Here is a 24,472-nt window from a genome sequence, read left to right as displayed (position 1 = left end):
CAACCGCCACACTCCACCTCGTGGCAGGCACTGCCTGAATTGGTAAAGTGGAGGTCATCATACAAAAAATTCCAAAGAATATTTTCCTGGTGTCCTTGGAAAAAACCAAGATGTTCTTCTCCTGCCCTGCCCTATATAGAATAAGTCTAATAAGTTTTTTCACGTAATAGTAGGTCAATATCTAATAGAGATTAACATAAAGGCATGACCATACTTAGAATGGGAGACCTACATTTAGAGCAATCTACTTACAAGAAAATTCTCTCCACAGTAAGTTAAATGTCAGCTCAAGGCTTTAAGACAGGTAACCAGGTACATGCAGCACCTACAAGATTCTCTATCACCTATTCTCACTAACTGCCTTTACCCCATCCCCTATGGGTAAACTATAGAGTTTAATTAACACAGTTAACGGCAGCCTGCCACATTGCTTTTAGGTATTTGCCAGTAACATATACCCATGGGATACTCTAGAGACTGATTTCAACCAAAAATAAAAATAGATAAACAGAGCTCAAACAAAATTAAAACCAAGTCTGGCTGCCCACACTTATTTTCACACATGAGGAAAAATAGCAGTTCTCTTAGAAGCCTCGAGCAGACATATCTTTAGAACACAATGTTAAAAATATGCCCCCCTCCCCTTTTCCCCTACCTGTTTCTCACTCAAAGCTGTGATTTTGGCTTGGAGTTCATGAAGCTGTTTCTTTAAGTCAGCATTCTGATTGGAAAGAAAAAATATCTGTGAGAAAGATAGTTCATTTGTTAACAGAATAGTAGCAGGAAGACTATGCATACTGTATTACAAATGATGAAGCAACCTGAAGCATTCAGCCAATCAAATCTGTCATGCATTACACTGTAGCCATAATACCATCACCTAATGCACAGATCCTAAATATAGGCTCCTCTCACCGAAACAGGAGCAGCTCCTCTGCAACTCTTTTATATTACACGAAGTTTTATATTTGAGCATCTTATACTCTAAGAGTACCTGTCCACTAAAATATTCTTATTCTTTATAGAAAGTATCCATTAACAGAAAACCCAAAGCTCCACTAATCACACAAAAGTGGGAAAATGGAGGTTATAAGTATGCATACACTACATGCTTTACAGCATTATCAACAAAGATAAGAGGTTTTTCTCCACTTGCCCTCTCCCTTATTTAGCAAAGTACATTTGTTATTTTAGCCTAGATCTGAAAAGCTGTCAGTACTGCAACTGCCTTAACACTACATCATTCAAATTAACACACTGACTACCAGGGCATTTTCTCAGTTCTAAAATTCTAGGAATCAAAAAAAGAATACTATTTTAGATGAGATACACTGAGCATGATTGCCTTTTACTAAAGTAGGCAAAAAATTCCAAAATTAAAGTTTTCAAATGCTTAATGTAGCAGGACAGCCTACTAGCAGACTGAACACCACCCTAATGAGAGACTGCTTTTACTTGATTTGTCTCACATACAATTATTTCAATTTACCCTGCTTGGTCTTCTGTCAGGGTTAGGGAACACATCCTCCCCGTCTATTGAATTTGGTTTACTCCATGTGGACTTTTTTATTAGTGTATTTGACATAAGGCTTCTCCAATGAGATCACCCACAATGCTGTCCAACAAGTTACTGCCCTGCCCACCTCAGATTCTTCAGGTTAAGACAATTCTGTTACATGATCACCAATATTACGACAGAAAGCCTCAAACACTCTGATTTTGAATAAGTGGATTTATGGAAATGAATTTAAGCTATATGATGAGTATTAACTCAATATTTTTCTCCAAAATACTCAAACCAATTAATATAAAACCAAAATAATAGTAACAAAAATGAAATAATAGCTATATTAAAATAGAATGAATTTTTCTAAACTCTTAAAACCTGAAGATAAACGTATTAAAAATAATTGCTATTAGAAATGAAGTAATTCTTAAAAGTTAAGTACCATCTATATTTAAGTATTTTATGGTGATTTTATTTTAAATTATTTTTAAATTTAACAATTACATGAATAAAAATAGTAGTTTACCTGTGGATCCTGCTTCATCTGAGCAACCAGTTTCTGGTAATAAAGAGAGAAAAAGAGCCATTAGTCTTACATATTAACTCCCTATGGCTAATCAGGTTTGGACCAAAAAATCTAGGATTTTAAGTTAACACAAAACAATGAGCAACACCACAATCAGAACAGACTAAAACCTTCTGTGATGCATGTAATAGGCTCAGGAGACACTTCCTGCAATAAAAAAATCAAACCGCCACTTTATATTTGAAATGAAAAAGTGCCTGATTTTTAAATCTGGACAGAGATGGGCGACAATGGCTTCCGAAAGGACTTTAAACAAGCTGGATGCTCCAAAAGCCGAACATCCCTTTCAAATGCTGTCAATGTCTGGAGTCCCAAACAAGGCCTGGAAAGAAGCTGGCCCCACACAAAACCGGCCTGTTACATACAGAGCAAAGTACAGATTTGGCAGGTCTATTGGTTTGGTTCTTACCACTGAAGGAGTGTAGTGTCCCATTTGACTTTGCCACAGTCTTCTCTCAAGAAGGAGTTAGGTGCAGGGGAGGACAAGTTCAGTGGGGCAGTGATACTCAGTATTTGAGAACAAGGAAGTGCAGGAACAATACAAAATTCTATCTAACTCGATTCCTCTGGGAAAGAGAGTGCTACCCAATACTGAATGGAAAAGATCTTTGCTAGGGAAAACAGAAGCCCAAACAAATAACAAAGAAAGAAAGAAAAATGAATGTCTTTTGACCTAACCCAACTTCTAAAATCATTGCTGCCCAAAGGTAACAATAACCATAGACAGAAGAATTTGAAGGATAAAGGAGCACCAGAAGTCCTAAAGTAACTGGGAATAAGCTATTACCCAAGTCAATTTTTCATGTAATGGAAAAATTTGTCACTCTCTTTTGGTGACAAGGCACTTTTAAATTGTTTAGTTGTAAAATAAAACCTTTCTAAAAATATACTATATATTTATCTAACTACTACCTTTTTTTTTTGAGACAGGATCTTCCTCTGTCACCTAGGCTGGAGTACAGTGGTGTGATCATGGCTCGCTGCAGCCTTAACCTCCTGGGCTTAAGTGATCCTTCCACCTCAGCCTCCCGAGTAGCTAGGACCCCAGGTGCACACCGGCACACCTGGCTAATTTTTAAATTTTTTGTAGAGACAGGGTCTTGTTATGTTGCCCAGGCTGGTCTTAAACTCCTAGTCTCAAGGAACCCTCCCTCCTCAGCCTCCCAAAGTGCTGAGATTAAGGTGTGAGCCGCCACACCCACCCTAACTTCTTAAAAAGAAGAAAAAAAAATTTTTAAATCAGCTTTTATTGATACTTAGAGGAATGATTATATTAATATACTAAACTATAAACAATAGGGTCCTTACAAAAAAGGTCCCAAACTACAATGTTTTAAAGTTCTTAAATCCACACTGTAGTTTTCCAGTCCACTCCTTAACGTCAAGTAGTCAGCCAGAACATTTTGCTACTATTCTTTTTTTTTTTTTTTTTTAAAGATGGGATCTCGTTCTGTCACCAAGGCTGCAGTGCAGTGGCACAATCACAGCTCAATGCAGCCTCCAACTCCTGGGCTCCAGCAATCTTCCCACCTTATCCTCCTAAGTAGTTGGGACTACAGATGTGCATCAAAATATCCAGGTTTGGTTTTTGTTTTTTGGTTTTTTAAACTATTTTTAAGAGATGAGGTCTCGCTGTGTAATGCAGGCTGGTCTCGAAATCCTGACTTCATGCGATCCTTCTGCCTCAGTCTCACAAGTAGCTTGGATTATAGGTTTGAACTATCAGGCTTGGTTAATTTTTATTTTTCAAATATTTTTAAGAGATGAGGTCTCACTATGTTATCCAAGCTGATCTCGAAATCCTGACCTCAAGTGATCCTCCCACCTCAGCCTCCTGAGTAGCTGAGATTACAGGCATAAGCCACCATGTCCAGCTCTTGCTACTATTCTAACAACCCTGAAACCCAGCTCAAATTTGCTGTTTCAGACTTCCTGTGTGGTACACTCACTGGACTAATTTTAAGATGAGGGAATAGGTTGTAATAATCTAAGAAATCCTCCTTTAGTAAAATGCATAATCTTTAGTGTATCACTTCAGACATTTATTCTAATTGGTCAAGTCTTTCTCCCTGGTGCTAAGACACGTTTTAGATAACTGAGGTTGCCGACCATGTGACCTCCAAATACATAAGGTATGTGTCACTATATTCTACTTCATATTTAATGGTAGTAGCTCTTCTATATCCTAGTCTTAATCTACAAAACAGAAACAATACATATTCCAAGAGTTTAAGGGAATTGAAACACAAGGTTTTATACACATACATTTTTACATTAGTGCTAGCCACACTCTTCAATGAAAAAAGCTCTTGATTTTCCTTTTTGATTTGGTTACCAGAGGGTTGGCTACTACGCTGTCACCTTTTAGAAGCTGAAAAAGGTTTTCTTCCAGACACTGGAATTTAAAAATTCACTGATAACCACATGAAGTCTTCACCTCTAAAGGAAATAAATAAGCCAACTCTTCTATCTATAAGCAGTTAAACTGCATTTTAGACAATCAGGGGTAGGACCGGACAAGCTGGGCAACTTACTGGACCATCCAAATCCCTAGTAACTTTAAGCTGACATCATGTTAACAAAGTTAAGTTACTTTCCACAAGAATGTGGCAATATTTCTTGAGGATATACTTTATGCCAAAGGTAAGCAGAACAACCCATAGGCCAAATCTGGCCCGCCATTGTTTTTGCAAATAAAGTTTTATGGAAAAAAGTCATATTCATTCATTTATATATTGTCCGTGGCTGTTTTGTACATGCAACTGCAGAGCATAGTAGTTGTGACAGACCATAAATTACCCGCAAAGCCAGAAAGATTTTACTATGTGTCCCCTTTCAAAAAAATTTGCTAACCTCTGTTTTATACTATTCTCCATTTCATATAGAGTAAATACCCTGAAAATTTAAATGTGATTTCCATCAAATCTAAATAAGGTCAAAGAAAGGAGGAGGAGAAAAGACAATTTCCCCAAAAAGATGAGATGTCCATCACAGGACATTATTACTTAAATATTTATTGAACATCAACTATGTGTACATTGCTACTTTCATAACTATCTCCCCATTCATAACAAAAACACAAAGAACAAAAATACACTTTAACTACAGCAATCCCAGGTAGTTTCAGAACATATTTTCTATCCAGTAAGCTCAATTTCAGCCCTAATCTCATTCCCTAGCTGGAAATGCAACCAAGGGTGGCTTTTGTCCCAATATTTAGTCAAATGTATGTTCTGGCTTTGGTCTCAGCCTAGTAACCAACGCCCCTACCTTGATGTCATTTCTAGCATGCCTCAACTTGTCATGATCAATGATTGTGTAGGTGACACCATATAAATTATTTTTCCAAAAATAGTAAAGTATTACAGATATAACTGGAGTGAAATATATGCTTTCTCTGTTAAAATATTACTGGCATATAAATAAATGTTTATTATCACACAAAATGTTGTATAAATAAAGGATGAATATAAAAGCTATTAATTTTATGCTCAAAGCTGACAGTTAATATGAATAGTAAGAGAGTGTTTAGAATAACTTTGGGAACTATATCCCTTTTGAGTCAACAAATGTAAATTTAAAATTTTAATTAGATTTAAAACAGAATAATAAATATTAAGTATTTTCATAATTGTGATGTTTATAAAATTGGTATGCTTGAATTCAGAATATGAAACAAAATATTTAGTAATTAACTTCAATTAATTTAGGTCATGAGCCCTTCAAGAAAGGATTATTTGGGAGACTTGCTCATATCTTGTGAGGAGGAACTAAAGCAGAATGTTAACTTCGCCATCTCAATACTTCTTTAGAGGAGGAAAAACTCCAAAAATCACACACAACATCATAAAATTATCCTTGATCCATATAAATTTCAGATTGACTACTGTACTCCCAAAATTCATTCTATGATGATGTCAGCTTTGAACCAAATGTGAATTTAATTTTTATCACTTGCCATTCAGCCAAACTGGGTATTCAACACACCTCTATGTTAAACTAGTTTCACTCAGAAAAAGACAAGCTTGTTTTTGTAACAAATTTCTGCTCTCCTCAGTCAGTACCAGAAGCAAAGTTAAAAAAAAAAAAAAAAGTACACAGCTTATTGCCTACTTAAAGAAGCCCACGTGCACAGGGCCAACTCTGCAGCGGAACAAGAGTTTAACGAGATCCGGAGCAGCAGCAGGGATTTGTGAACAGGTGCTTTTGAAGCTTCCTTTAAGTTCTCACCCACACTAATTCTGAGCAACGTGCAAATCTAGTAGTTATCAAAGGCCTAAGATATTCTCCCAATGATTTCAAAACCTAATGTTACCTTAGACTACTCAGATAAACAAAGGAAACTATACCTAAGAACAAACACCTTTAAAAAGTAGTTTTACTTATCCTTCTCTGCGCTCCCATATCCCCAATTGTTACAAATTCAAAAGCAGTCAATGCATCATCCTTTATCACTTTTGAGTACCAAGGATTAGACACATGCATGTGTATGTGTGTCTTCGCCCTGATGTCCAGCTAAAGTCTAGAAAGATATAAAACAATCGTACTCTGTTTACATAACAAATTTTAAATGTAATTATTTAAAGATAGCTTTTTGTCTTGATTATAGTTATGCATATGTTTACTTTTATATATTCATACATAAATTATATTTAGTATTTTAATATTTTACTATTATATACATAAAATATATTGTTTTACAAATGTATTTAAAATATATTTTATTTATATATACATTTTTATAGTTACTTTAAATGTTTGTTTAGTCTGGGTATCTGAGGTAAAATATAAGAACTGTAAAATCTGAAATTTAAACATCTGTGAAGATAATCACATTTTCTTTAAGAAAGATTGGAATCAACGCATAAAGCTGAGTCATATGATCTGTAAAAACTTTAGTACATATGGTAGTTGAGTTAGACATGTTGTTATTTAAAACATGCAAGTTAAATCAAATGAATAAAGTCCTTCAGATGAACCAAAAAGCAGAAAAAAGATTTCTTTCTTTTTTGTTAACACCTTTGGTGTATGAAAAAAATCTTTTCAGTGCTTTTCTCTAGAAAGGAAGTCAGGAATACTTTCTTTAAGTTCTTAAAAGTAGTATCTATGACTTTGCTGAGTAGTGATAAAAGGCAAACGACATGACTCTTGGACAAAATTGTCTTAAAGATTATTAAAAACCGTACTAAACACCAGAGATGGGCTTGTTTACTAATCTTAACAACAATGTGGGAGAAGCCAATACTACAACGTACCTGGTGAACCTGAATTTCCACTTTAAGAGCCTCCTGTAGAGTCTGCAACTCCATCCTCTACCTTCTCCACTTTCTCTGCTAATTCTGTAGTTTCTTCAGCCTCTGTTTAAAGTAACAAACTCCTCTTCTCACTGCAGCTGTAAAGATGGTAAAATGTTTTGGATCATTACATTTGGAACAAATATAATATTTATGTCAAATAAATTATGTTAGTAAAAAAATATCTGATTCTCTAACGCAGGGCAAGAAATTTCCCAAAGAGACTTTTTTCCCCCAAAACAATTCTTCAAGTATTCCTCTAAAGAACACTTCAAATAACTAAGAAATGAAAAACAAAAAAAAGGGTTTAATCTGGTCATGGAAACATCTAAGCACCCACTACATGCTCAGCACTGTATTAATCACTACATACTGAGGATACAGAGCTGAATAAGACCACTTCTGCCTTCAGTGAGACTATAACCATTCAGGACACGCCGTCCTCAGAAAGAGACATATAACAACAGTATCATACATTTTTAAACTTCACACAGAGTGGACTGGAGAGTTCGGGGTTTCTCAGAGGTTAAAGAATGCTGGGGTAGTTTCATTTGGATGGGTTCTCACTCTACATAAAAAATAGAGAAACTCAAAATGGGGAAATTCTGGTATAACTTAAACATTTACATTTAACAAATTCATACTCAACACAGACAAATACAGTGCAATATAACTGTGCTATCACAAAGTTATGATGTGGATATTTTAAAATCTATCTATCGTGTGTAACATGAGGTAGTCTAGTAATGGAACACACATCCAGCTTTACAATGAAAATCGTCTTTCAAGCTTGCCAGTCATCTCTTTGACTATACATATAATGGCAAGTGGAGATAATGTCAAAAGTCTAAATCTGTTCATGTGACACCCAGCTTGACCTTCCTATCCTCCTTCAATCATCACTACTCTAATTTAAATTATTTCAATGGCTAATTTATCCTTTATTATTTTTTTTCCATTCTTGAATGTGGCCTTAGACATTATTTTAGTACTCTGCCAAAGCAAAAGTCTGTTTTTGCCTGAATAAATTTAAATTTTACTTCAAATTTCTTTTCTTCTTTGCACCTATAAAACTTGTAGCTAGAGCTGCTTTTTAGCATTCATATAAACTGGGGAAGAGAACAATCAGAAAGTTAGAGGAACCACTACTCCTTAAACCAATACAATAAGATTCATGATCTTCATACTTCTAAATATTATTTACCTATGGGTAAAGTCTATACTCAACCTAAGTTTTCTAAGAGCCCTTTGAAAACTCTTTTAACAGAGTTATAATGGAATCATTAACTAGGGAATATATTCCTGTGAATATGAGTTTTCATTATATTTGCTTATTCTCATTAGGCATAAAACATCAGCAGAAATCTCTCTCTTAGGGCTTATATACTAGATTATACAACATCAAAATACTCAAACCTAAGAAAGAATAAATTCCAAAAATGCAAAATTCCTTTAAATTCACATTTGCAAACGACAGGAAAAGTTTACTGTAGAATGATAATGTTAACCAAAACATTTTAAAAGGCAGTATATTTAGGGGAGATATTAATAATTTAGAAAGGGAGACATACTGTGGTGAACAAATCTGGGTAGTTTTAGCTACTATCTTTTAAAATATTTGGAATGACAACCAATCAGTCAGTAAGTTATCAGAATCATTAAGTCACTAAGACCAAGATTTTTGTTGTCATGTAAGCTTACTTTAACTGCAATACTAAAGTTAAAACTACACAGCCACTTTAAATACCAAAATAATCTCCCTACTCAAATTCTTGACTTATATATTACAGTTCTTCTTGAAAACAACACTTGGTTTTAATTTTTACAAGGCTCTACCAGAAAATGTGTCCAAAATGATTCCTTATAATTTCTATCAAGAATCACTTTGAAGTTGAAGGGGTATTTTTCAAATCTTCATACTTCATTCTACTGGTAGTAACATAAAACCATAGTTCAACTCAATTTACATAAACTCTGGAAATGAACGGCAGGTTAAAACATGAAGAACTTACATTATACATGACAAAGGGCTAATATAGTTTATATATTTAGGGCCCTGACAGATTGATAACAAAAATCTATGAAAAAACAATTTACAGAAGAAATAAGAATGACCAAGAAACATGAAGAACTTCCATCATCAATTAAGACACAGAAATATAATTAAGATTATATGCTTTGTCTATTAAACTGAAGACCTATAAAATAATAATACTCTGAGCTGTCTAGAATTTATAAAGTGCCACTTTATAATTTGCTGATGGTTATCTCTAGGTAGTAGCACTGACAATTATTTACTTTCTTCTTTTTGGGGTATTGATATTTTCAAAATTTTCCATAAAAAATATGCACATTTTTTTAAACAAGAAAACATTAACCAAGGATTTGTAGATAAAGCATCAGAAAATGTTATACTATCAAACAAAATGCTCAGGAAAAGAAAAAGTTAAAACCAGGGTTTAACCTGAAGACTGTAAATGTCAAAGAGTGCCTCGCACAATAATAAGCCTGCAACTCAAGTTAATGAGGAGCTGATGGCTTTTACTTTCTCCATCAGATTGTTGTCTGCTTCTTAGAGATACACAAAGGCATGAAGTTTTATTCAGCAAGGACTCTGAATGCCAATTACTCATTTTATTTCAAAATAAAACTGAAGGGTTAAAAAAGTTAGGACTAGTTGTAGAAAAACATAGAAGTATTAGAAGATTCATTTGAAATTCTTTTTCTTTTCTTCAGAAAAGTCTCTTTCTGGATAGTAATTTTAAGAGATTGGTCTGTGCAGAAAGAAACAAATTATAGACATGTATCTATAGTTTACAAAAAAAAGGCAGGTACAAGTTGAATCTTGTTTTTTTAATTTTATTTTTTCTTGTAGAGAAGAGGTCTCATATGTTGCCCAGGCTGGTTACGAATACATGCTGAATCTTTTGAAGAAATTTTTTTCCTGAGACAGAGTCTCACTGTGTCACCCAGGCTGAAGTGTAGTGGTGCGATCACAGCTCACTGCAGCCTCAACTTGCTGGGCTCAAGTGATCCTCCTGCCTCAGCCTCTTGAGCAGCTGTGACTACAGGTGTGCCCCACCACACCTGGCTGATTTTTGTATTTTTTTGTAGTGACAGGGTTTCGCCATGTTGCCCGGGCTGGTCTTGAGTTCCTGGGCTAAAGTGATCCATCCACCTTCAGCCTCCCAAAGTATGGGATTACAGGTGTGAGCCGCTACACCCAGCTGAAAAAAATATTTTGAGGTCTTGGACATCTCATGCAGTCATCATCTGAACACCACTGGGAGGCAGTTTATAGCATCAAAAGAATTATTTGCTACATTTGTAAAAGATGATTTAACATATTTTGACCAATTCTAACAAGTTATAAATAATAAATCAGTTGCTGCAAGGTGAATACCATCAGACTCACAAGATGGTAACACACTGTATTCCAGCATAATGAATGACTCTAACCATTCAACAGTTCTACAAGTCACTATCAGCAAGGTCACTTGCCTAGCCCAAAATACTAGCATATGCAATCTTCCAAACTGTACACGTCAAACCATTCTGATACCTAATGGCCTCTAACCTTCCAATAACAACAGCAACAAAAAAAAAAACATAAAACCAAACACACAAACCAAACAAAAACAATAATCAAATCCCACTAAAAAGGTCAGTCATGATATATGGAAAGCACATTCACCACCCCAAAAACCAAAAAACGCTAATTCTACTTACTCACTGTGTGACTACTCTCATCCTCGGGGTTGGTTTGTTTGCTTGTAAATCAGGAAAATGGAAACAATATCACCTACTTCATAAGACTGTTGTGGTTTAAATAAGGCAAAATTATATGAAAAGCCTTCTGCAAACTGTAAAGTTTTATGATGGTTTTAAAACACTTAATTCTTTTCTCTATACAGAACTTTTAATAAAACTTCTCTACATAGTATATATCTAGAAGACTGTAGCCTTTTATGTTCTCAAATTCTCTGTGGAGGTTCTTCTAACTATTTCTCTGGGTATACTTCTGCTTGAAGGTATGTGACCTGCAGGTATTTTATTATGATTCTAATAACTCGTAGGAAAGCTATAACTCCGATTTGGATGTTACTGACTTGACAGAAACATTTTTCCAATCAAAACTTGACTCATCAACCAACACTTCTTTAACAATAAGTCCATGCCAGTGTGCCCCCAAACTGTCCCTAAAAAGGACAACTCCATGTTCTCTATACCATGCATTTATTTGATGTGAAACTCCTCTGCTTTTTATCTATATTCTCAGACACAATGTTTAAAGTAAGTTTAATTCATTTTCTTACATAGGAAAAAGTAGAAGGTCTTGACAGATCTATGTATCTTTACTTCTTGTCCCATGCTTAATATTTGAATATCAGGTTTCAATTTGTACAAAATACTTACTTCTTACTATGTATCTAACACGTAGGGAGATAAAAGAATATCTTTATTAGCGGTAGTGCTAAAATTACCATGAATGCTAAAAATAACAAAATTCTTGGCCAGGCGCGGTGGCTCACGCCTGTAATCCCAACACTTTGGGGGGCCAAGGCGGGCGGATCACAAGGTCAGGAGATCGAGACCATCCTGGCGAACACGATGAAACCCCGTCTCTACCAAAAATACAAAAAAAATTAGCCAGGCGTGGTGGTGGACGCCTGTAGTCACAGCTTCTCGGGAGGCTGAGGCCGGAGAATGGCGTGAACCCGGGAGGCAGCGGAGCTTGCAGTGAGCGGAGATCGCACAACTGTACTCCAGCCTGGGCGACAGAGTGAGACTCCGTCTCAAAAAATAAATAAATAAATAAAATTATTTTAATACTATTTATGAAAATGTTAACATTTACTAACATGAATCAATACAAATGACAACATTAAAAAACATAATATAATGTCTATTTTCTTATCATTTAGCAAATTTTCAACACATCTTGATTTATTTTCGTCACGGTGTTTCTTTTATGACACTACACAAGTGAACAGAAAATACTACTGCACAAAGCACTTGGCAACCCTGATTTTAGAGGTGAACCCTCTGAATCTGGTAAGGTTACTATGTTCAAATCCCAGTACGACAGTTGTTGACAAATACCTCCTTAGCTTGTTGGATATTTCCATACTATTAAATTATATTTAATAATGTTGTTTCCTATTAAATTAAACCAAAAAATATATATGCATACATATCATTACATTTATGATATCTAAATACCTGAATGTATGTGAGTATAAAGTATCTTTCTCATCTCTATTTGTTTTGGAGGGGGTTGGGAGCAGGTCCTCACTTTTTAAAAAAGGAATCTCTACACAGGTCATACCTCCACTGCAATGTGCAGGCTATTATGGTGCCTTGGGCCAGGCTGGGGTTCCCCGTAGCACCCTCCTTCACAAGTCTATGTAGTGTCCTGGACCCCTCCCTACCATCATCAGTGCTCAGCCCAATATAGAGTTTCTACCTCTGCTTCCTGGGGTCCAGGCTGTCTGCATACACACACTCTTCTATTTCCTAACTTTCTTGACAAAAATTAAGCATGTCTACCAAATTATCCCAACCACATCCAACAAAAGGAAAAGTAAGTAAATTTTAAAATACACAGATATTGAAAATGGAGGAGGCTGGGGAGTAGGGTGTGAGAGCATAGTGACAATGAGGCCAAGGTTTTAGAACTAGTTGTCACATTTACCAGAATGTTATTAATATTTAATGACTATTTTTTAAAAACTGTCCAGACAAGCCTGGCCAGAATCTTACAAATACATACCACACAAAGGATAACGCAAGTGGGTGTGGTAGTCTCAGCATAACCAATAAATACTTAATAGAAGTGGAAGTTATGGGAGATAGACTTCAGATCAATATAAGGAAAAGGAAGAACTAAGGATAAGAGTTGTACAAAAAAGGAATGGGTTACCTTATGAGGTAGTGGGCTCCCTGTCATTAGAAGTATTCAAGAATGCTGCATATCATATCCCCCTCTTGGAGATTCACAATGCACATTAGCATATTAAAGGTTCTGAGAAGTCCTGCAGTAAAGAAACCTGTTTAACTTTGTTTAATGCAGCATTTCCCAATTATTTGACCACAGAACCCTTTTCCCACCCCCAACCCACCTCAATAATACTTATTTTCTGTGGAAGTAGAATTCCTCAGAATACATAATAGAAGATGAGCTACATTTTTAAAAAATGTGGTATTCAATATGTACCTGAATAACAACCTGTCAGGGATCTAGAAGAAACTGCCACACAAGGTAAAATATTGGAGAAGGTCCTTAACTCATTTATACCTAGTGTTCCATTATTGGAACACTAAGCTTGTGGGACTTATTTATATCCTACTGCTCAAGGTCATCGCCAAGGTCTGATTTTCACAAAAAAATTTGCAATCTCCAGTATAAATGGGTTAAGGTCCCTTCTCTAAAATTCTATCCCATGTTAAAGCAAAGAGCTATAGGATCTTGATTATTTATTTTAAAAGGCTTAATGAGAGAAAGGCTAGTAGAATAAAAAAGGTAGTAAATGCAAGGATTAACTAGTTCAAGTGCCTCCATGAAACATGTTCAAATCCTAGTCCCCAAAAGGAAGAGAGACACCACAAGCACCATAAACTATCAAAAGGAAACCTTGGCCAAATATCTGCTATATCTACTCTACCCACCAAGTTAATTACTATTTGAGAGAGAGGATTTAAAATTTTTTTTAAAAAGTAGTCGTCTTGCATTAGGTGACTACCCTATTCCAGCTATCTTATTTGAGTTTAATTTTTTTCATAATACATACTCTCCTAATAAAGTTAACATTTGTTTGATGTTAGTCACTAGATTGCCCTGTGCATTCGAAGAAATGTTTAAGAGTGATGAACAGCCATTAAAAAAATCTATCAAAGTAGATATTAGGAAAAAATGTTCACCTATATGCCCCACATGATTACATTTCTCTCTCTCTTTTTCTTTTTCCTTTTGAAGAATTACATAAAACAACACACGCTAAAAATTTACTATCAGATATGAGGCTAACTAATCCAATATTACGTTTAAGAATGTAAATAAACACTAGTCCCAAATTTCAAAGTCAAGTTTCCACAGTTAAATTAACCTAAGCCATTTTGCACATATACTAAGGCCATCAAATATAACAGCATATTAAGTAACATAAAACACTACAGGAATCTTAATCTTCTTTTTTTTTAAGAGATGAGGGTCTTGTTTTGTCGCCCAAGCTGAACTTGAACTGGCTCAAGCCATCCTCCTGCCTCAGCTTCCTGAGTAACTGGAGCTATAGGCACACACCACTGGGCCTGGCTAGGAACCTGAACTTTTGAATTTCTTGACTTTTGAATTCTCAACCCGAACCATTGCGTTAAGGACATTTTTGGAAAAACGGGACTTTTACATTTTAACAGGTTATCAAATGGTGGAACATGCAGGCCTAGTTGTATTAGCAGAAACACAAATGCATTTGAAATATAGCTACGTGAAATTAGACAGTTCATTTCTACTTAGTGCAAACAGCAAAGCCCCATTTCTGAGAGACAGCTTTTGTGCAAAAAAAAAAAAAAAAAATCACAATATTTGAATTCTTATCCAGCTAGCATCAGGATCAGGCATACTATGTCTACCTAGTGAAAGTACTTACCAATTTTGGGGAAACTGGCTCTCCTTCAGCAATCTAGCCCCCTATAACAGAAGAACAGGAAAATGGAATTAGACAACACACATATATTTATGACATGTCATTAAAAGTTGAAGACTCAAAGATTTCTGATTTTAAGAAGAAAAAAACAAAACACATACAAGTTTCCAAAGTTTTAAAACCCAAAAGAAAAAAAGAGAAGCAATCGGTAACTTTTACAAAGCAAAGAAAGAACTCAAGAGCAGTTAAATCGCTACTTTTCCATACTTTTTCAAAACAAGGAAAAGTAAGTAGTTGATAATTTTCCTTTCGTAAGAGACGTATAGAAATCAAATGCACCTCACTTAAATAACATACAACTACTCCTTCATCCCCAACAAGTGACCTCTACTATCCGTTGTTTTACATTAACAAATTAAGCTAACATCACTAGTTCTTAGTTTGGTCCTCATAAAAGGCATTTTCTTCAATTAATCTTGAAATGTACTTGCCTTATGTAAGGCTTTAAAATCACAGCATTTTATAATAATGTACAGTCAGAATTTTAACTAAACTTTTCTTCACATTCTTAGATGTGTCTCACCTTTTTCTTTTTTGAGACAGAATCTTACTCTGTTGTCCAGGCTCAAGTGCAGTGGCACAGTCACAGCTCACTGCAACCTCAACCTCCCAGCCTCAAGCAATCCTCCCACCTCAGTCTCCTGAATAGCTGGGACTACAAGTGTGCCACCATGCCTGGCTATTACTTTATTTTTTTGTAGAGTCAGGCCTCACTCACTATGTTGCCCAAGCTGGTATCAAACCCCTGGGCTCGAGCAATCCTCCCCACCTCAACCTCCCAAAGTGCTGGGATTACAGGTGTGAGCCACCGTGCCTGGCCACATCTTACCACTTTAGATTGTAAACCACATACACAAAAGCTATTTGTTTCCATGCCACATATCTAATCAGTGATAAAGCCAGAAAGAAAATTTACGTTTTGGGATCCCAATCCAATATTAGGAAAACAAAAATTAAAACTTTTCCCTTAATATTTTAATATTTAATTATTTAAACTCCACTATGCTATGCTCTAAAACTACATGTCTTCCTTTTGCCTTGAATATGGTGTTTGTTGACTGATATTACCCCAGTAGTGTCTCATTTCTTCAGGGAATATTTCAAAAGAGCTTCATGTCTCTCAGATTGTAAATCTTTGTTTAACCATGTACAGTTATACCAAACATACAATAAAATTATTTGAAAGGGCCCCAGTTCATACAGTTAGCATTCATTTCCAAAAGAAAGTAATGTGCTATTCTATTCTGCCTTTTCTTTAGCAGCTGTCCTTTTTAAATTTCTCAGGCCCATGCAAATAACAATTTTAATCACAAAGGTTAGGATGACTCCCAACCAAAAGAGAAATCATGCAACAATCTGTAGAACAATGCAGCTATTAAAAAGTGGATTCTTAACACTACTGATATCTATAGGATTCTGTGCCACTCAAAAGGTTGCCTGAAACAGTAGCAGGCACATAGTAAATGCTCAATAAATGTTTGTTAAATCAATGAATTGACTAAATAGACACTTAAGCTGTCTGTTGAGGGCTTATCTTCCCTATTAGGGCTTTCATGTTAGCTCCTTCAGGCTGGCGATAATTTCTTATGCATCGATTTCCAGCAGCATTATTTGTTAAATGAATGACTTTCTGGAACTGTTTTCATCCACGTTGTTGATTAGGAAGTAAAATATTACCACTTTAAAAAATAATAAAAAGGAAAAGACTGATAAATTGGACAAAATTAAAATTAAGAACTTCTGTTCATCAAAAAAACACCATTAAGAAAGTGAAAAGGTAAACCACAGAACTGGAGGTGATAATTATAGTATATATAATCAACACAGGCTTATACCCAGAATATATAAAACATGTTGAAATTCAAAGTGATGAGGATGGGACTGGGATTTTAACTTATAGAGCATTTGAGAAAGTATTAGTAAATGCTGCTGAAAAGGCATATCCAACAAAAGACAGCACAATGTACATATGCCTTATCTCCAAGGCATTTTCCCCCAAAATGAGTAGCAGGGCCAATCCTAAACTGATAAAGAATTTTGCCATGATATCCTGAAATCATGATGTCATGAAACTGCTCATAAGACTACTTGTAGGGACTGCAGAAATCGCATAGAAAATCAAAGCCGGAGAAGTTAAGTGATTTCCCCAAAGGTCACTCAGCTAGCTGATAGTGAAGCTAGAGAAGAGCTTACGGGCTCGAGATTCCTTGGCTGAGATCATTTTCCCCTAGACCTTACTTTTTCTTAACCCGCTGCAGCAGTTACTCTTCTAAAAAACAAACTACAATAAACACTAGCAAAATATTTTTGGAAAAGTCTGCACATAAAGTTTTAAAGGAAAATCACATAAATAAGCCATCTAGGGCAAGTCTTAAAACATGAAATCCTGGCCGGGCACAGGGGCTCATGCCTGTAATCCCAGCACTTTGGGAGGCCAAAGCGGGCAGATCACAAGGTCAGGAGATCGAGACCATCCTGGCCAACATGGTGAATAATAATTATTTAGTAGAAGTCACTACTAAAACTACAAAAAAAAAAAAAAAAAAAATTAGCTGGGTATGGTGGCGTGCACCTGTAATCCCAGCTACTCGGGAGGCTGAGGCAGGAGAATCCCTTGAACCTGGGAGGCAGAGATTGTAATGAACTGAGATCGCACCACTACACACACTACACTCCTGCCTGGCGACAGAGTGAGTCTCCATCCTCCCCCTCCAAAAAAAGAAAAAAAAAAAAACCATGAAATCCTTTAAACCTAAGGGATCCCCATGAATGGGCTTCAGAGGGGTCTGTCAACTCCTTCATACTATATGCTAAATTCTATACATATAAACAGAGGTACAGTTTTCTTGGAAGAGGGTCCATGGCTTTCACTGGTTTCACAATGAGGTTCACATACCCAAAAAGAGGAAATTATTTTTAGACTAATAATTCTTAAACACTGTGCACATGAGAAATCCCAAAGTGTTTCTTCTTAACATTGCATATTAATTGACTACCATTTGGAAATTGACAAAAAAAAAAGAAAAGCAAATATTTTATTTCTATAATTTAAGAAGACTGAGCAGCAAAAAGCAACATCTATACACACATTTGTGCTTTTTACACTATCCATAGGTAAAACATATTTAAGTCTGAAATTCAAGTTTGATTTCTTCATGTTAAGCTGGTTAAAAGCCACTTAGTTTGTTTCTCACGTACATTTCACGCTTCTAACTAAGGTACTTCAAAATTTTAATCATATTTGCTTAAATTTTTAAAAGATAGATTTGTTCTTGAAAAATATATCCAAAACACCTAAGTTAGAGTAAATGAAAGTATTTGTGCTTTTAGAGGTGTTATATTATCTTGCTAATATAATGTCATACAAAAACTGAAGATTGTTTACCTCTCCAGAACTTCAAAGGTAACTGCTCTAATTAGAGCTGGTAAAGAAACAAATCATCCGATTTCTGATATGGTTATAATATTTTAAATATTATAAATAAATCTAAAGTGATTAATAATTATTTAAATACCTTTTGTAAAATATCTAAAACCCTTGCATATGAAGAATCTGTATTAAACAAACAAAACTTGCAGAGAAAAAGTTTAATACTAGATCATGTTTTAAATTAGGCTAAAATTTAATTCACCCTACTACAAATTTCAAATAATTAAGTTTATAGCCTGTGCTCAATCATAAATTTTGATAAGGGACTAGAATAGCACAGATAATTGTCATTCAAAGACACTTTAAAATGTCACCTTACCCAGAAGATTCAATCTCTTCTCTTCCCCTAACTATACCAAACTGATAGAGGCCCCCAAACTGAGTTTTATATACCACTGGTTTTACTGTTTTTTATCTGCCCTTCCTAACTTCCAACAGAAAGCAAGTAAGTTTGAAATAAATTTAAATGTAGATAAGTGGTTAGAAGAAAAGGCAGAATCCCACTTGATCAGTTTAGTCCTTGGGGCCCCAACATCTTAAATACCATCCCTCTTGTCCCCACCTCTCTTACCCTCTCCTGGACATTCCTCTAGTTCTTCTCCCTTTACTCTCATGGAGCATCGATCTTCTCCTCATCATTACTGGATCATTTTGTTCCTTCTATCTTAAAAAATAATAATTTAAAAAAAAAAACCCTCCCTTGACTCCATATCCTTCTCTAGTTATCGTCCCTGTCTGGGCTCACATTTATAGCAAAACTCCCTGAAAGAGTTAACCATGGCCGGGCACGGTGGCTCAAGCCTGTAATCCCAGCACTTTGGGAGGCCGAGACGGGCGGATCACGAGGTCAGGAGATCAAGACCACCCTGGCTAACACAGTGAAACCCCGTCTCTACTAAAAAAGTACAAAAAACTAGCCAGGCGATTTTCTTCCTCATCAATCTGGCTACTCTCCTTGGTTTCTTTTGCTCGTTTCTCCTTGCCTCCAATACCTCAAAATGTGGAACTGTCCCAGGACTCAGTTCCTGGAACTCTTCCCCTTAGGTGATCTCACACAGTCTCATGGCTATAGAAGGATCTATGCACTGGCAATTCCCGATGTTTACCTCCAGCACACATCCTTCCCCTGAATTCCAAACTCATATACCCAACTGCCCACTCAACACTGGTCAAATAGGTATCTCAAGCTCAACAGATCCAAAACTAAACTCCTGACTGCCTCTCCCCTAACTTCCTCCTCAGAGTCATTCCCATCTCAATAAATGGTAACTTCACCCCCTCAGAAGAAAAAATCCTAAAAGTCATCTTAAGACTCTTCATTTTCCACACTCCACATCTACTCCAACAGCCAACTATGTGCCTCTACCTTCAAAATATATCCACCATGATCACTTGTCTCAACTCTCCTACCACCTCCCTGGTCCAAGTCACCTTCACCTTTCACCTAGATAATTACAACAGCCTCCTAACTGGCCTCCCCAATTCTACCCCAGCCCCACTAAGGTATATTCTCTCGCGAGTCAGAGTAAGCTTTTCAAAATCCAAGACAGATCTTGTTACTCCTCTGCTCAAAACCCTCCAATGGCTTCCCATCATACACGGAGAAAAGATGAAGTTCCTTTCAATGGCTCACAGGCACTAAGTGATTTGGGCCTCTGCCATTCTAAGCCGTCCCATCTCCCTATTGCTCAATCCATTCCAGCAACACTGGCCGCTTTTCCGTACTTCAGACCCTCCAGGCAAGTTCCCTTCTTGGGGCTCTGGAACGCTCTTTTCCTCCAAATACCTTCATGGCTCGCTCACTCCCTTAAATTACTGAGGAAATCTACAGCAGTTTCAGGAGCAAAAGAATACTAAAATAAAGACTAAAACTAAAATCAGAATTATTCTGCTCCCCAACTTTTACTTATGCTCTTCCTTATATCAAGAATAATACCTTTTTACCCTCTCTCTAACTATCCAAATCGTACCCACACACTAGGGTCCAGATAAAGACTCGCTGATTAACAGAGATCTGCTCAAACCATCCTACTTCCCAATTCTTCCTTTGTTTAAACTCCTGAAGTGTTTATCATCTTTCTCATTCATTTTTAAATTTAACCACATACTGCCTCACATTTTAATCTAACCCATATGACATCTCCCTAACTAGAACACACATACACATATACAAAAGAATAGAATACCTTGTACAAGTAGTTCTCAATACTAGATCAGGATAACACATAAAACTTCAAAAAATACAGATCCACAGGCCCTACCCTTAAAGATATTGAATATATTATGCCTTATTTAGAACCCATAGATCTGTATTTAAGTTTCCCCAAAAGATTCTAATAGGGAGCCAGGATTAGAAACCACTGCCTGCCTTAACTGTACTCTATTTCCTTCAGTACCTAGGAAAGTAGGCCCTCAAACAGCCTCAAACTAGAATGGACACCTCAGAGGGCCAGATCCGTAACTTCATTTCACGGAGGAACAAAGGTCCAAGAAGTCCAGATGACTAGCTAATATCTACAAAGATAATGATAGGCAAAGCTCAGCCTAAAACCCAGATTAATTGCTCTCAATCTAGGAATCTTTCCATTAAACTGTACATAAATAAATGATAGCAATAAAAATCCACAATTCACAGATAGGGTGTAGTAAACACTGATTATCTATTACTTGACCAGTGGTTATAGTGTCTAAGTTCTAAAACAGTGCATATTAACTTCTATATGCTTAAAAAACGTGAGCCATACTAGCTAATAAAAGACTTTGAGGCCAGAGGGCAATTACAGGAAGGCTTTTAAGTAAAATAAAAAAAAGAATTTTTCTAAGTCCTCTTATATACAAAAACTGTTAGACCCATTTTTTATGGTTGAGAAGAAATAGCAGAAATAAATGGAAAGAAGAAATCTTGCTTCCTCACTCTATAAAGTACAAAAATTCGTATTCACAAGCTTCCACAGCTCTCACAAAGCTGTTTACTGAGCCTAATCATCATAACGAAAACTTCTTAATTATAGATCAGACTTAGTAAATCACTCCATATCCCAAGACAACTCAAACTCTATCTTAATAATCAGTTAACCTCAGGACTAAACCTCTTGTCATTAACAACAAAAAAACAACTCAGGTATCTATAAGGCATTATAAAAGAGTTTGAGCTTACTTTGGTGTACAGGGATTTAAGGAAGTGCCTCCTATTAACACTAATGGGAGTTCTGGGTGTAAACCATAAGCACCAAGGAGGAGGATCAATGCCCAGCACTGCATCTGTGAGAACCCTTTCTATTGCACTAACTGTAACTACTGGGAGTTGTTCACTCAGAAATGGGATAATAGACCCAAATTCCTATGTCTCTAAAGCACAAACATAATTCAAATAAAAGTCACTAAGAAAGGTCAGTGCTAGATATCAGATTTTAAAAATAAACAAGAAAAAGCTAAACTAAAAGAACAATTAACACATTAAGAAAATTTTATAAAACAGCATCAACGTACATAGAAGAAACTAGTGAACTGCTAGAGAAAAATATCTCACACAAAAATAAATTCAACAAGATTAAAACAACCAAATTTTAAAAAATTAAAGCACAGTAAACCCATCTATAGCCAGAAGCTTATCCAGAGAAACACATACACACAAAACAAAACTCAAGTCCTCCCCTGAAGGAGCCCTCAGTATACTACAGTCCTTGCTTTAAACACAGAAGAAAACTCCTGCTGCATTGATAGCCAAGAATAATCAGAGTACTTCCAGATAAATGGACAGTGATCACAAGCTACCGAGGACGAGGAAAACTAACTAAATAAAAATTATAGCACCTTACTGTGTTCCATCCTGCCTCACTTCTCAAGATAGCACTGCTGTACTCACTAGGCTGGAAAATGAGCAGGTGCCTTTCAGGCTATAGAAAAATTAGACACACACACACACACACACACACACACCCTAAACACAAACACAAACACAAAGGGAATGATACTCTTTCACTTGAAGGGGCTTAAAAAACGCAAGGCTTTGCTGCAGGCCTACAAAACTCAGAGTAGGCCTTACCGAAGAAGTGAGAAAAAAGCCAAGGTTTATTCCAAATCCACATTTCAAGCACTAAAAGAATTAACATTTATTTCAGTTAAAAGGTTTTGGCAACAATCCATTTTTTAAAAAGGAAAGAGAAATTAAGATTTTCCCTGTTTCTAGCCTGAAAGAAAATTAGAATCTCTTCTCTCTGACTATACAGGTTTAGCTCCACAACACAAATAAAAAAGAACCCTGACTTTAGGCCTAAAAACTAAAAATGGTTCCATACAATTTACATTTTTTAAAAAATCTTCATAGTCCAACATATTGATCCTCTCTCACCACTGCTATCCTTAATGAACATTTATCTTTTTAATCAGTACTTTGAAATGTCAATGAGAAGCGGAAACAGCTACAATACACTGGGAATTTTAACTTTTGAAACAAAAACCACAAAGAAACAGGAGTCTGAAACATAAAGCCTCAATGCTGATAAGTAAGTGGTCCTAAAACTTGAAAGTGAAAGCAATACAGACCTCAAAAAGAAGTTGTTTGCTTGATATTAATGCTAGCCTTTAAAACCAAAAATATGTTCTGTTACAGAAGACTGAAATCAGGGCTTCCATTAACCTTGTTTAAAAAAAAAAAAAATCCCATGAGCATGGATTTTTTTCCTAAGTCTCTTCATCAGAGCAGCATGGGGTCCCATTAGGCACCCTATTTTACTTCCACCTTATAAATAACGTTAGCTATTCGCTATTTCCATGGAAACCAAGTACAGAGAAACCCACTTAAATGAATACCGGTTAAAAGAATAAGTTTTATTTTAGAAAGATTTTACTGCTATAGATGAACTCTTCTGGGGAATACTACAAAGTCTTCTTAAGTATAATTTTTTAAAAATATATCTTTGGTGTAGAGGGAACTTATTAAAGGTCCTGTTAAATAAGTATACTCCTTGCACTAAATGGTAGATGTCAAATAACATCATAACATTAAAGACACATTTTCAATGCACAGGGGTTTAGATGCACAACTTCCACTGACTATGCTTCCCCATGCATTGGGGTGGAATAATTACACCTATGGGTCTAATTTAAACTAATGCAACCAAATAAATTCAGAAATAAGGCTACCATTACCTTGTAGTGACTCCTAATGAACACACCCCACAACTGCAGGCATATGTACAACTTACAGTGCAAAGAAGAGCAAACAAGGGAGCACGTAACAAGTTTCTAACCACTGTTACCAGGTCTAAAGATAGTAGGTAATCAAAAGTCCCTCCTCAACAAACCATTTTAGAAGTAAAACAAGCATTCCTTAACCAATACATACATTCGCGTTAAATAGAAATAGAATATGCACAAGAAGGAAGTGTGGAACAAGACTTGTGACCTGCAACTTTAAGCTGACTCACATATTGTCCTGCTTATGCTAAGAAATGATGGTCCATACAACCGTCACAGATAGGCAAGTGTAAATAAAATAAAATGCAGCTCCTAAGAACACAAGCTCAAAACTAATAATCTCAGAACTTCTAAAAGCAGAAGGGGTAAGAGAAGCTAGAATCTTTCCAGCAGGCATGGTTCTTCATTAAGTTAGCGGTGGCTCAGACCTCTTCAGTAAGTTAAAAGACAAATGAAAATATTATCCTAAAAAGGATTACCAGTATTAAACTAACAATGTATGGAAAGAACATTCTCATACACATTTTTCCTTTGAGTATACCAATGTACCTAACTGTAGTGCATGTTTTGAAAACACAAAGTTACTTTTCTGTTATGTTTTACACATTATAGATAAAGATTGGCAAAATGCTGGTAATTGTTAAAGTTAGGGAATAGGTTCCTGGGGTTCGTTATATTATTCACTCTATTTTTATAAAAGTTTTTAAATTTCCATAATAAGAAGTTATTTAAAATCCTATAAAGTTAAGGCTC

General features: G+C 35.8%; 1 protein-coding gene across 20 annotated transcripts in view; it reads right to left on the bottom strand.

Annotated features, from left to right (window-relative positions):
* PHF21A (PHD finger protein 21A) overlaps nucleotides 1-24,472 on the bottom strand; it is a 193,780-nt gene that overhangs the window by 149,392 nt on the left and 19,916 nt on the right. For 11 of the 20 annotated variants that reach the window (XR_005240621.2, XM_037999459.2, XM_037999461.2 and 8 more), the window contains 5 exons: nucleotides 15,034-15,074; nucleotides 13,311-13,422; nucleotides 7,349-7,485; nucleotides 2,034-2,066; nucleotides 656-721 (listed from right to left, as the gene is read on the bottom strand). Coding sequence is in view for 19 of the 20 variants with exons in the window: in XM_037999459.2 (XP_037855387.1) it covers nucleotides 656-721; nucleotides 2,034-2,066; nucleotides 7,349-7,402 (153 nt within the window). In the remaining variant the exon portion in view is untranslated. Of the gene's footprint in view, nucleotides 1-655; nucleotides 722-2,033; nucleotides 2,067-7,348; nucleotides 7,486-11,116; nucleotides 11,158-13,310; nucleotides 13,438-15,033; nucleotides 15,075-19,091; nucleotides 23,245-24,472 lie in introns of those variants that run through there. The other 9 variants (XM_008000434.3, XM_037999452.2, XM_037999453.2 and 6 more) reach the window with 5 other exon arrangements.

This window comes from Chlorocebus sabaeus, chromosome 1 (assembly GCF_047675955.1).
Source record: "Chlorocebus sabaeus isolate Y175 chromosome 1, mChlSab1.0.hap1, whole genome shotgun sequence".
NCBI lineage: Eukaryota > Metazoa > Chordata > Mammalia > Primates > Cercopithecidae > Chlorocebus > Chlorocebus sabaeus.
The sequence above is the reverse complement of the archived record's forward strand: the minus strand, read 5'-3'. Positions and strand labels throughout refer to the sequence as shown.